General features: G+C 50.2%; 1 protein-coding gene across 1 annotated transcript in view; it reads left to right on the top strand.

Moving 5' to 3' along the window:
- The first annotated feature begins 1,813 nt into the window (after positions 1 to 1,813).
- SMARCC1 (SWI/SNF related, matrix associated, actin dependent regulator of chromatin subfamily c member 1) overlaps positions 1,814 to 12,726 on the top strand; it is a 61,965-nt gene continuing 51,052 nt past the window's right edge. The window contains exons 1-6 of the mRNA XM_041470217.1: positions 1,814 to 1,929; positions 4,434 to 4,519; positions 8,050 to 8,131; positions 8,940 to 9,032; positions 10,288 to 10,357; positions 11,530 to 11,599. Of these exons, the coding sequence (XP_041326151.1) occupies positions 4,446 to 4,519; positions 8,050 to 8,131; positions 8,940 to 9,032; positions 10,288 to 10,357; positions 11,530 to 11,599 (389 nt within the window). The 5' untranslated portion in view covers positions 1,814 to 1,929; positions 4,434 to 4,445. The remainder of the gene's footprint in view (positions 1,930 to 4,433; positions 4,520 to 8,049; positions 8,132 to 8,939; positions 9,033 to 10,287; positions 10,358 to 11,529; positions 11,600 to 12,726) is intronic.

The raw sequence follows: 12,726 nt of genomic DNA on the forward strand, positions 1-12,726 counted from the left end.
GGATTTTTAAGGGGTTTTTAAGGAGCAAGTGGGATGTTGGTTAGAGGGGATCAGGGCGCAGCTCAGCACGGGAGCTCTGGGGCAGAGCTGGGACCCGCTTGCCCCTTGGAGAGGGCTCTGTGCAATCCCTGAGCTGGGGGGGATGCCCTGGGGGGGTCTGCAGGGCAGAGCTCCAGGCAGAGCTGGGCTCTCCTCCTCCCTGCCGTGGGTATCCCGGAGCAGGGCACAGGCTGGGTCCTGGCAGCTGCTGGGGACAGCAGTTGTGCCATCCGCGTGTCAGGCTGGCACCACCTGCTGTCCCCAGGGGCTGCCCTGGCACTGTCTGTGGCTCTGCTGTCCTTGGCAGGACCCTGCCTCGGCTTGGATCCAGGGAGGGGTCTGTCTGCAGCTCTCACCTTTGAAAAGGAACAAGGGTTTGACCCAAATCCAAGCATTTCAGGGAGGGTTTCCCCTTGGCTCTTGTGTGGTGCTCTGAGCTGCAGTGCCCTTGGTTTGGGGAGGGTGTGTGCACAGGGCCACAGCAGAGCTGATGTGGGTATTGAGCTCAGTGCCCACATCAAAGCTGGCTCTGGATCTGTCCCGCTTCGGTGACAAATGCTTCCAGGGCAGCTCCAAAGTCCTGTGCAGAGCCAGGAGTTGGACTCAGTGATCTTTGTGGATCCTTTCCAACTCGGGATATTCTGTGATTTTGATATAATTAAAACATTAATTCCTGGGTGAGGGAAGAGGCCAAATTGAAATGCAGCTTTGAAATGTTAGCCTTCAGTTCTTTCCAGGCTCGTGTTTCTGGTTCAGGATTTATACCCAGGACACTCAGGAGCCCCACAGGAATTTGTGTCCTTTGAGTTGGGAAGATTTAATTTCTCTGATATGTGCCTGCTCCTGAGAAACTGCTGGGGGAACTCTCATCTCAGGGTGGTCAGACACTGAAACTGTAATTGTTTCCATTCACTCTGAGTCTTTGTGGTGCCTTTGGCTTTGGAGCTGATGCTTTGCAAAGCTCACTTAGGTTTGACTGGTATTTGGCACCACAGCTTTAAAACTTGGAGGGTATGGGTCTCAAAAGCTTTTTCTTTAAGGGGTTTTAGAAGAATCTTATTTGAGGGAAGAGGAAAAGCTGAGAGTTACCCAGCTGAGAGGCTGGGGTAGCTCAGATTGCTCCATGTTCTACCTGGAAAAGTGATGTGTGTTGTCCTCTTGGCAGTCACCTGGCACAGCAAGGAGGTGACATCCAGTGAGTGAATACTGAACAGTAGGGGTGACAAAAACTCAGCACCGTGGGAAGGGTGCAGTGTTCCATGCTGTGATTTTGCATTCACAATGTAAATGTAATTTTATTGAGCCTCGGGAGCTGCTCAGATTGTCCCAAACCATCACAAGCGCCTTTGTGTGGCTCAGCTTTTCCCTCTGTGCAGGACATCCTATTTATACCAGAGGGCTGCTCTGAGGATTAATTGGGAGTTGCTTACAGCAGGAGGCTGTGAGGTGGCTGCAGAAAGCTGTGTGTGTGTGGGCAGCACGAGCCTGGTCCTTTATTAGGAGCTGAGATCAGCCTGAGTGGTTAATCCGTGTCTGGAGCCCGGCTGGGGAGCTGGGCCTCAGCCACAGGTGAGGATGGATGTTCAGCCTGAAGCCTGGAAAACGGTTGTGCTCGGTGCTCCTCCTGTGCAATTCCCCCTCTGCCCCTTCCCAGCCACGCAGGGATCCCAAAATGCTACAACTGTGCCCTGCAGGAGGGAGCTGGGGTGTCACAGGCAGCCTTCACTGCGGCCTCCCTGTCCCCAACAACCTGTGCTTCTTGTCTTGCAGTACGTTCAGGCGGATGCTCCTACCAATAAAACCTTGGCTGGGCTGGTGGTGCAGCTGCTGCAGTTCCAGGAAGATGCCTTTGGAAAACATGTCACCAATCCTGCCTTCACAAAGCTTCCTGTGAGTATTGTAGGGGGGCTCTCACTCTGCTGGCACAGCTCCGTGTCCGGGGCACTGGGACATCCCTGCCCAGCCCAGCTCCTCCTGCTGCACCCTCTGGGAGGGCTGCAGTAGCACACCTCTCCTTACTGCACATTTGCACTGTAATGCAGCTGCTTCTCTGCATTTGAAATGATTTCTGGAATGCTGTGGGAAGGTTTTTATTTTCACTAAAACTCAGTGTAATTCATCAGGTTTAAGTCAAATCTGGACTGGTGCATCCTAAACTGAGTGAGTGAAATGCACTTTCCAAGGCACACAAACTGCCACTAGGTGTTTTGGTTGATTAAACTCCGGGCTTGTGGAGTTGCCAAGGCTGAGAAAGGACTTTGCCACGTTCTGCAGCAGCAGGTGGTGACTGCTGGCCCTGGGATGGTTCTCCAGTCCCCTGGGATCCAGGTAGCCAGGAACAGTATCAGCACTGTGAGGGCTGCTGCTTCCAAAGTGCAGCCTGGAGCCCTGCCCGCACCCAGAGGGTCCTGTCCCGGGGAGTGTGGGGTGCAGAGAGCTGGGAGGAGGGCAGGGGTGCCAGCCTGATGCCAGCTGGGTGCTTTAGGGAGGTCTGTGGGCCAGGACAGCTGTCCTGATCCTGTCAGTGTGGCACCAGCAGGGAGGTGTGTGCCCAGCTTTGCCACGGATGTGTGCTGGCACTGGGGCCGTGCCTCTGGGGCTCTTTGGGGTGGGTGCACAGAGCTGGAATCATTTATGGCCAGTTAAGGGGTTGAAGCCTCTTGAAGCTGATGTTGGCCTGAAAACTTGGCAGAGCTCCTGTGGCTGTGGGTGCACGTGACAGGACAGTCCTTTTTTTGTTCTGGGCTGGTGTCCCCAGGTGTTTTGCCCCTGTAACCTCTCCACGAGGGTGGGCTGTGCACGCTCCTTCACTGGAAGGGTTTTCACTCCTGGGGTGAGTCCCAGAACAGTTCCCAGATGGATTTTAAAAGGAATCCTTCCTTTTGAGAGTGGGGAGGCCCTGGCACAGGTGCCCAGAGCAGCTGTGGCTGCCCCTGGATCCCTGGCAGTGCCCAGGCCAGGCTGGACACTGGAGCAGCCTGGGACAGTGGGAGGTGTCCCTGCCCACAGCATGGGGAGTACTGGCTGAACCTTAAGGTCCCTGCAACCCACACCTTTTTGGGATTTTGTGAATCTCCTGGTGCTTTGGAGAGCACCCAGAGGCACCCCAAGGTGCCATTAAGATCTCACCACCTCTCCTGATGCCTCAGTGATAGTGGGAAGCTTCAGGGACAAGGGGAGCTTTGCAGAGCTTTATTTGGATGTGGCAGCACAAACCATAAACCTGCCCGCATTCCTCAAGTGCATAAACCACTGGAGTGCTCCTGAGCCTTAAATCAATTTGTCTTATCTTAAAATGGGCAATAAACGTTGCAGTGGCATCATAAAGATGTTGTTCCTGTGTTTGTTCTCGCTGCTTCAAAGCTCTAATCCGGCCAAATTTGCTCAGTTAATTTACAGCACTTGGATCTCAGTTACTTGCACAGGAGACAGCTCCTCTGTGCATCCTCAGGAGTGCTGCTGCTTGGGGGGTCTCCTGCTCCCAGCAGAAAGCTCCTGGTGGTGACCAGAGCCTGGCCTCTCAGCAGCTCCCCAGATTCTGCTTCGTGCCTTATACAAGTTTTTTTTTACATTTACTGAGAAACACAGAATAATCCACAACCAAAGCAGATCCTGGTGTTACCCCTCCCTGTCCTGCCTTCAGCCCCATCCTCCTGTCTCCATTTCCAGGAGGACTCTGCCAGCAGCTGCCTTTTCCCAGGCACAGCCGTCCTGACCAGAGAGAGCAGGAAAGATGCACATTCCAGACTCAAATGTATCAGAAAAATTGGGCTTTTGTTCAGGAAACAGGGTTTTTTTGTAATAACCTTTCAGAGAAAGGACTTGGTGGGACTCTGAAGCTTGCAGCCTCCTCGTGCTCCTGTTGAATGTTGTGGGACTCCTGCTTTGGGAATGGGTGACTCAGGTGAAGCTGGGAGGGCAGAAATGAGCTGGATTTGGTGTTTTAGGGCAGATGTGCAGCTCCTGACACACAGCTTTCCCTGGGGGAGGGATGGAGTGTGGAATAGCTGAGCTCTGCTGCAGGTGCTCATTCCTGATGATCTGGTTTGATGCTCTCATACAGATGAAGAGCTGCTTCCCTGACAGCTACGATTTGAGGTTTAATTTACTATGAAATGGGTGTTCAAAAAGTGCTTTGGATTTTTACAGCTCTACTTGGAGCTTTCAGATACATCAAGTTCTTGCAAACACAAAGAATTCTGCTTAATCCAAATACATTTAATCTTCAGGAAACATTATGAAAGGAGGACCTCAAACTCAGAAGTGTTTCATCTGAAAATTAACTTTTCATTTGATATGCTCTGTGTCTGAAACTCACCTAACCCATCTGCATTTGTTTAAAATAATTGCATAAAAGTCAATGTCATTGTTTTTCCTTGTTTTCTGGCTTTCAGGCAAAGTGCTTCATGGATTTCAAAGCTGGAGGTACATTGTGTCACATTCTTGGTGCTGCTTACAAATATAAGAATGAACAGGGCTGGTAAGTTTTTATTTGTGGTTTATACACCTTTTGCATGAAACCAAGCACATGAACTGCTTATGCAAACTACCTGAAGTTTAATCCTTCCTGGAGACTCTGGCAGGCAAGGCAGTGGAGATGGGAAGAGGGAGCTTTTTCCTGTTTTGCTGATGGTAGCTTTTTTAAGACACACCCCCACACTTCTAAATTTAAAGAGGAGTTGGCCAAGTTTAAGGTTTTGGGTCTGTAGTTGGAGTTAATTACAAGTTTGAGGCTCCTTTTTTATTTCCTTGCTGTCTGACTGAGAAAATGAACCAGGATCAGTGTCACATCTGTGAGATCTAAATCTTTGTTGCTGCATTGATTATTTGGTTTAGTTATGATTGGGAAAGCATGAGGCACTGCAGGTCCTAGTGAATGCTCAGGTTTCCATTGCTCCGAAAATGGGGAGTGTAAGCACTTAGAAACTCTGCCCTGGAGCTGTTGGTACTGGGATGAAAATATCCCTGTGACATCTCAGGAGTGGTTTAACCTGGGTGGTTTTAAGTTGTAATCCTCTTTCCGAGGGAGCAGCAGCATGGGATCATAAAATCCTGGAATGGTTTGGGCTGGAAGGGCCCCTAAAGCCCATCCAGTGCCACCCCTGCCACGGCAGGGACACCTTCCACTGTCCCAGGCTGCTCCGAGCCCCGGTGTCCAACCTGGCCTTGAAATCACTATTTTTGAGAACACTGGGCAAAAAAATGAGGATGAAAAGTCAATAAATGTAAACAATCAATAACAATAAGCAGACATTGTTCCTGTCCCCAAATTTAAATAATTTGGATGTGATGTTTCCAATCTGTAGCAGCATTCCTGGAATTGACTGAGTTGTTTTTACACACAAGAGCCATTTAAAAGGCAAAAGAGAGATTTTTGAGAATGGTTGGTTGTTTTTAGGAATTATTTATATTCATATCTGCCCTGTCTGAGGTGGATATATCAGGAATAAACCACTCTCAGGGGCTTTGCTGTTCCAATCTTACCAACACCTGGGGCAGGCACCTCTCTGCGGTGTGGTTTATCAGCAGTGTCTTGCTACCTCTTTGCCTTAAGATACAGGAATTAAATGGTTCCAGCTTCGGGAACATTTGAATTGAATGAACATTTCTTATTTTTAATAAGGAAATGTGGTTTGCAGCCAGCTGCCCAGCCCAGCTGGGCTCTGGAGCTGCCTCCTCCCCTGTCCCTGCCTTGCTGCTGCTCAGGATTAGGTGGGTAGTGCCTGGTGTGTGTGCATGTGGGCTGTAGCGGGCAGTAATCCTGCACCTTAACTCTGAGATCAGCCCTAGAGCCTGGAATGTGTCCCCACTGACTGCCAAGTAATCCGTGCTGCTTGCCTGCCCTGTGCTTGATTTGATTTTTGTTTCGGTCTGCATTGTCGCTCCTGCTTAACCTGTTTGTGACTGATCTGTCTTATAGGAGAAGTCCCTTTCCTCGCCACAATAGGTATGTCTGAGAGCTGGACATACATACCTGGCCCAGCCTGGCCCAGGGAGCCTCTTAAGCTGAGCACAGGAAGAGTTAGTGCCATTTTATCCAAATGGGCAGCTGAAGCAGTGCTGTTACTCATGTGTCCGTGTCCTTCTCTGGCTTTCTGGAGCAGGCAGGGAGCTGGGGGCATGCAGCATTCCATGGATGCACTGTGCAGGTTTTGAGCAAAAAATGGCAACATTCTGGTCATGCCCTGGGTGTCTTTGTCTCACAGGTGCCAAGAGGTCTGTAGGTGTTTATTTGGCATCTGTCTCCCACGGAGCCATTCCGGGTGTTTTGGATGCAGGCCATGGCTGAATACTGGAGAAGGGGCTCAATCTTGACTCAAAATCCTCTGTATTAGAGGTGTAAAATACCTTATTAACAGTGGCCTGACAGCCTTGGCGTCTGGCCCTGCTTTTGCAAGTCAGGGTGAACTTCCCAAAGCACACAAAAAGGTCATAAATTCCTCTCTAAAGGGCTGATTCCAATAAATATGCCAGGATCTTACATTTGATTTGTTTGCCATGTCCTCAGTGTGAAGGGTAACGTGCTTTAGGACAGAAACCATCCTCCCTGAGAGAGGATGTTGGTAGAGCTGCCCACACCTCAGAGTGTTCCCACAGAACACCTGCCTGGGCTCCTTCCTCCTGAAAATCCCTGGAGCCCTGGAGGAGATCGTGGTGGTCCCAGCTGGGGTGTCACGTTTGATTTAGTGGGGTCACATCCTGGTGTGCTCACAGGGCTTGGGGCTAAAAGCCTTGGGGCTAAGCTTTGCTTTCCTGAACCTTCTCTGAGCCTGTGTGGACTGGAAAAAGGGATCTGTTGCTGGCAGCAGGGATGTGTTTACAGGGAACAGCCCTTGGCTGTGAAGGGCTGGTGTGAGCTGGGTGGGATTGCAGCCTGTCAGTGCCTCGTGGGGAGGACATCCCCAGCCTCCCACTGCACTGGGTGTGCAGGGCTTGGTGCTTCTCACCTGCCACCACCCCACGCCCCGGCAGCAGCGTGTTCCCAAACCTGGAGCTGCAGGCATGCAGGTCGTGTTCTGCATCTGGGAGACACAGCCTGAGGGCTCAGCTCTCCTGGAGCTGTGGGACAGGCTGGATCCTGAGGGCTCAGCTCTCCTGGAGCTGTGGGACAGGCTGGATCCTGAGGGCTCAGCTCTCCTGGAGCTGTGGGACAGGCTGGATCCTGAGGGCTCAGCTCTCCTGGAGCTTTAGGACAGGCTTTAGGCTCAGCCCCAGCTGTGGCACTCCCTGCTGCTGCTGGGAAGTGCTGGAGCTGCTTTGGGGCTGGGGTTGTCCCTCCTCAGGCTCTGGGTCACCACTCCAATCCCTCGTTCGGGTTTGCCCATCTGTGAGTGCCAGACGTGTTCAGGGGTCAGGTGGGCACAGCACAGGGAATCTGGGGGGCTTTTCTGCTGCCTCCCAGGAGGATTTCTCAGGTTTTGTGTCCTCCCTGTTTCTGACGGACACATCTCCATTGGCATTGCAATAATTGTGATGATTTGTCCGTGGAATAACAAAATTCAAGCACCAGGGTCCAGTAAAGGTGGAGATACAGTGCTGCCATGGATTATTAGCTGTCTGTGTCCTGGGGGGTGGTTTTCTCACATCAGGCAGAGGAATTGCTGCTTCTCTGGACTCCCAGGACTGGTGGATGGGGGCAGCTAGAAGTAAGAAAACCATGAGAGCTCATCCATGAATTTTCTCATCTGATGTTGAAATCCGTGGTGGTTGTGTGTTTAATTACTCCCTGTGACTGTGGCAGAATGCACAGCCCTGCTGCAGGGTTTGGTGGACACTATCAACCTTCCTTTTTCTCCCTGAACGTCTCACAAATCAGCTGCATTTCTTGATGTGGTTCATGGTGGTTTTTTTGCTGGTGAGGGTGCCAAGTGCAGCAGAAATAGTTGTGGCTGTGCTGGAGTGTCCTGGCACCCCTGCCACGATCCAGACTTTGTGTGGAGCAGGGAAGGTTCTGGACTGCTGGCAGCTGGGGACATGGAGTTAATATTTGTGAATCATTTCCCTCGACAGGAGGAGGTTTGACCTGCAGAATCCCTCCCGGATGGACCGGAACGTGGAGATGTTCATGAACATTGAGAAAACACTGGTGCAGGCAAGGACAAGCCCAGCCCAGGGCAGGCACCCGCTCCCTGGGCACCCAGGGCAGGACTTCACCCTGGCCCTCTCCAGGAATGGGGGGTCTCCCCTCCCTCTCCCACCCAGCTTAGTCACAATTCCACCTTTTCACTTGAAAAATGTGGAATATTTCCATTGCCCCTCTGTGGATATGCAGAGGTTTTTATTTTATTTATTTATGTGAGGAAAACCTGCTGTAAGGAAAGAGAAAACATCCCAGGTGTCCCCATGTCCCTGTGGCACTCTTGGGGCTGAGTAACTGCTCCTGTACCCATTCCAGGGCTGACTTCCAGTTTGATCTAAACTGGCCTTTTTCAGGTTAGGATCCATTTTACTCTCATTTTACTTTATCAAACAAGTGCTTATCTGTACCCATTAGCAGTTCTGTGCAGTGTCATTTGAAGTTCAGTTTTTTTAACTGCTGAGTGGGAATAATGTATGGTTTTTTTCAGACTCTGAAGCCAAATTCAGTGTATGATGTAGTCAAAACATAACTTTCAGGTGTCCATTAGGAATGGAAACAGGAAGAACAGCAAAAAACAACAATATTCTTATTAAAAAAAAACCTTGCCCACGTACAGTGGTTTCAGTGCATGATAAAAACCTGGGCAGGGCTTTGTTGGGAAGCTGTGTGAAGGGAATGTCCCTGTCCCAGGGCTCCTGGAGCTGGGATCACTGACCTGTGTTCCACTGGAGTTCCAGCACTGGGGGTTTTCATAGGAATAGTCTGATTTTTGCCACAGATCACCTCCTAATTCCTTGTTCATCTCGCTGTTCTCTCCCAGAACAACTGTCTGAGCAGACCAACCATCTACCTCATTCCTGACATGGAGCTGAAGCTGGCCAACAAGCTGAAGGACATTGTCAAGCGTCACCAGGTGAGTGTCACACAGACAGCTGTACCCAGGGCTGCTCAGCTCTGAGGGACACCCTGCCTTAGCCCCGGGGTGCCTGGGGACACAGGAATGGTGTTTATCCTCCCACGGAGGCTGAGCCCTGGCTGGGCTCTAAAAGCACCCCTGGACCTGCTGCCAGGTGGCTCTGGGGGAGCTGGGGGCAGGCCCAGCTGATTTGTTGCTCAGCACAGGTTTGTCCAAACCTGGGTCTGAAGCAGGGAGTGAGGCAGCTGTTCAGATGTGTGGGACAGCAGAAGGAGGTTTCACTCTGACATGGTCGTTGGTTTTTGCTTTATTTCACTCTTTGATTGCTGGTGCTGAGCAGAGCCCAGGCAGCCTTAGGGAACCTTGCCCTCGTAATTCCAGGTGCTAAAGGATGACTTGAGCAAGATTAATGGCTTCATCCTTAAAAACATAAACAGACTTCTCACTTGTCTGCAGAGAAATACCCTGCAGTGTGACCTCTGGATGGTCTGGTGGCTTTTGTGTCAGGACAATTCACAGCTGTAGCCAACGAGTTTCTTTTCCAGATTTAATGTATTTCCTGTGTTGTGATTATGAACCATTGTCTCAGCCTCAGTTGGGCAGATTTTCACAAGTTGCTCTTAATTATTTGGCTGATTCAGGATGGGTGTTATTGCTTAAATTAGAGTGAATGAGTCAATTTTCCTTTCATAAAGGAAGTCTGTAGTGAGCTCCACGCTGTATCCATGAGTGATTTAAAGGATTTTTAAAGCAGCTTTGTCTCTGCAGGGATGTGAGGAGATGAAAACAGAAATTGTCCCTAATTCTGCTTTTTGGGCTTTCCTTTGCTCTGCCTCTGGATTCTCATCTTGTCACTAGCTTTGCTTCCTCATTATCTTGGTTATTTTCATTTTTTAACCCCTTGCTGTCATCTCCCCACTACCCCATCCCGGTGCCTGTGGCTCCCTGCTATCCCAAGTCCTCCCTGCTCCAACTTCTGTTGTTTTCCAGCTCCCTCCAGAGTTGCTCCTGTCCCTTCCCTGGGCTGTGGGAGCTATTGCCCTTCAGCCCCTGATCCCAGAGTAGCCCACATCCCACAACCCTGTTCTAATTCCTGCTGCTGCCATCCAGGGATAGGATCTGCAGGTCATTGTGCTGTTAAATCAATCTCTTACACATTTATGGGATGTAAGTTTTGAACACCAGCTGCCTTTTGGGGTGATGTGCTGAGGGTTTCTCATGCATTTTCTCCTCTTCTTCCATATTCCCACAGGGAACAGTCACTGAAGAGAAATCCAAGGCTACCCACCACGTGTATCCAAGTCCTACCTCAGTGGATGATGGTAATGTCCTGTGGCAGTTTTTCCGTGGGAATACTCTTGTAATTAATGCCATGAGAAGCTGTGGAAGTGTTCACCAGGACTGTTCCCAGCCTGCTCCTGAGGAACACTTGCTGCATTGTGGATAATGTGCATGGGGAGCTTTAGGCTGGACATGGGGAGAATTCCTCCTGCCCAGGGCAGGGGTGGAGTCCCAGTCCCTGGGGGGATTTCAGAGCTGATGTGGCACTTGGGGACACGGGACAATGCTGAGGAGTGGCTGCACTCTGATCTTGGAGGGCTTTTCCAGCCTCAGCAATTCCTGATTCTGAGTTCCTGGCTCTCCAGGAGTTCTGTAGGGAATGCTGGCACAATCCTTGTGTGTGGGGGGCGAGGAGAGCTCCTCCATGAGCCTTGGCTGTGTTAAAGTTCACTCTGCCTGCATGAAGTGCAAGGTCCAAAAAAAGCAATTTCACTGCTGCCTCTTTCAGCAAATAGCAAAAAATATTTCTTCAATTTTTCGTCTTAAATAAATTTAGTTACCTGGCGGATCATTGTCCTCAAGCCCAAGTTGCACAGACATAAATAAATCATTTTCCCACATTTCCTGGCCTGTGCTGGCCACTAGATGGAAGTGCTCCCTGCAGTTTTCAGGGAACAGGAATGGTTTGTCTGTGTCCCTCTGGAAGCACCAGGCTCAGCCCTGTGTGTGTCTCAGGCTCTGAGCCCCAGGTCATACTGGGGAGCAGCCCAAAATCCCAGCAGGGACTAGAGATGCAGGTTCACATCCTCGGGGTTTCTCCTGTGATGCTTCTCTGGGCTCTGTTCTTGGGGTTTGTGTTGCAGGGTTTGGTACTTGGGAGCTGCAGGGATGGATGAGATCTTGGGAATTAGGAATTCCTGGCTGGAGGGTGGGCAGGCCCTGGCACAGGTACCCAGAGCAGCTGTGGCTGCCCCTGGATCCCTGGCAGTGCCCAAGGCCAGGCTGGACAGGGCTTGGAGCAGCCTGGGGCAGTGGGAGGTGTCCCTGCCATGGCAGAGGGGGATTGGGATGAGCTTTAAGGTCCCTTCCCAGCTCAGGCCCCAGCAGACCTTTAGCAGGGGGGTTTGCAGTAGCTTCCCTCTGACTTGCTGTGGAAAAGTGAGTTATTGTGCTTTTCCCTCCACATCTGACCTGGATCTCGTTCCCTCTGCAGATGAGTGGTTGAGACCTGTGATGAAAAAGGACAAGCAGGTGCTGGTACATTGGGGCTTTTTTCCAGACAGGTAAAGAAAGCTGGGGGAGAGCAAACCCTGAGTTTTGACTGTTTGTTGATGGAAAAGTCTTGACCCCCATGTGCAAAGCTTGAAAAGAATGAACCATTGATTTAAAACTGCAGTATCCACATCCATTGTGGCTCTGGCAGGTGGGTGAGGCTGGAGAAAGAGTTCCTCTGCAGAGCCACAAGGAACTGGTTGGAAGTTGATTTTAAAGCTGGAATGAGCCTTTCCTTACATTTTAAAGGGAGAACTTCCAGTCACCTGGCTGATTTCACTCCAAGGGTGTCTTCAGTCAGGGAAGTGACTGTTAATGCACCCCTTTGAGAAACCTGCCCTGTGCTCTTGGAGCATGTTAAAATTCAATGTGTGTGCTGATAGGAGCTTCACTGTGTTTGCAATAACTGGTTTCTGAGCCCAGGCTATGGAAGATCAATCAAAACATTGATAACCCAGTATTGACTGCTATTTAATTAACTTTTTCAGGCCACTGAAATCTGTTCATACACCAAATTCCTCGGAACTCTATCTCACATGGGGCTCTCAGTGGAGGAGGGCAAACAGTAATCACACTGAAGTTTTTCATTCATACAGATGAAGAACCCTTAAATATTTCTATATTTCTATCAGTAGTCAGGTCTATATTGGTGTTTTTAAACCAGGTGCACATAAAGCAGTATAAAGTCAGGAATGCTGTGCACATCTTTCCTTGCACCTGACTCCTCCCTGTTCCTCAGCATCTGCTGTTGGTTACAAAGGACTGTGGCTTTTGCTGTTGCTCAGTGCAGTTTGTTAATAAATAGACTTTTGAGGGAATAATGTGGAAGAGTGAATATAAATAATGAGTGATTTCTAGGACAGGGTGCAGCTTCCTCCCTTCCAGGAATCCAGTAGCTCTTGCTTTGAAATCACAAGAAAAGAAATAAGTGGATTCAATTAATGGCAGGGTTTGGTTGGGTGACTCAGAGCTGCCCCTGAACCTCTCCAGACTTGCATTTGAAGCTGGAGCTGGTTCATTGAGAGGATTTTTAACTTCTAATGTGCATTAGATGCCCCTGTGCCCAGTTCCTGTGGCACAAAGCAGGATTATTCCCTGTGGGAAGCCCTGCAGTCCCAGCAGTGAGGTCTGCACATGC

The sequence above is a fragment of the Pyrgilauda ruficollis genome, unplaced genomic scaffold (genome assembly GCF_017590135.1).
Source record: "Pyrgilauda ruficollis isolate IOZ18807 unplaced genomic scaffold, ASM1759013v1 scaffold242, whole genome shotgun sequence".
Taxonomy (NCBI): domain Eukaryota; kingdom Metazoa; phylum Chordata; class Aves; order Passeriformes; family Passeridae; genus Pyrgilauda; species Pyrgilauda ruficollis.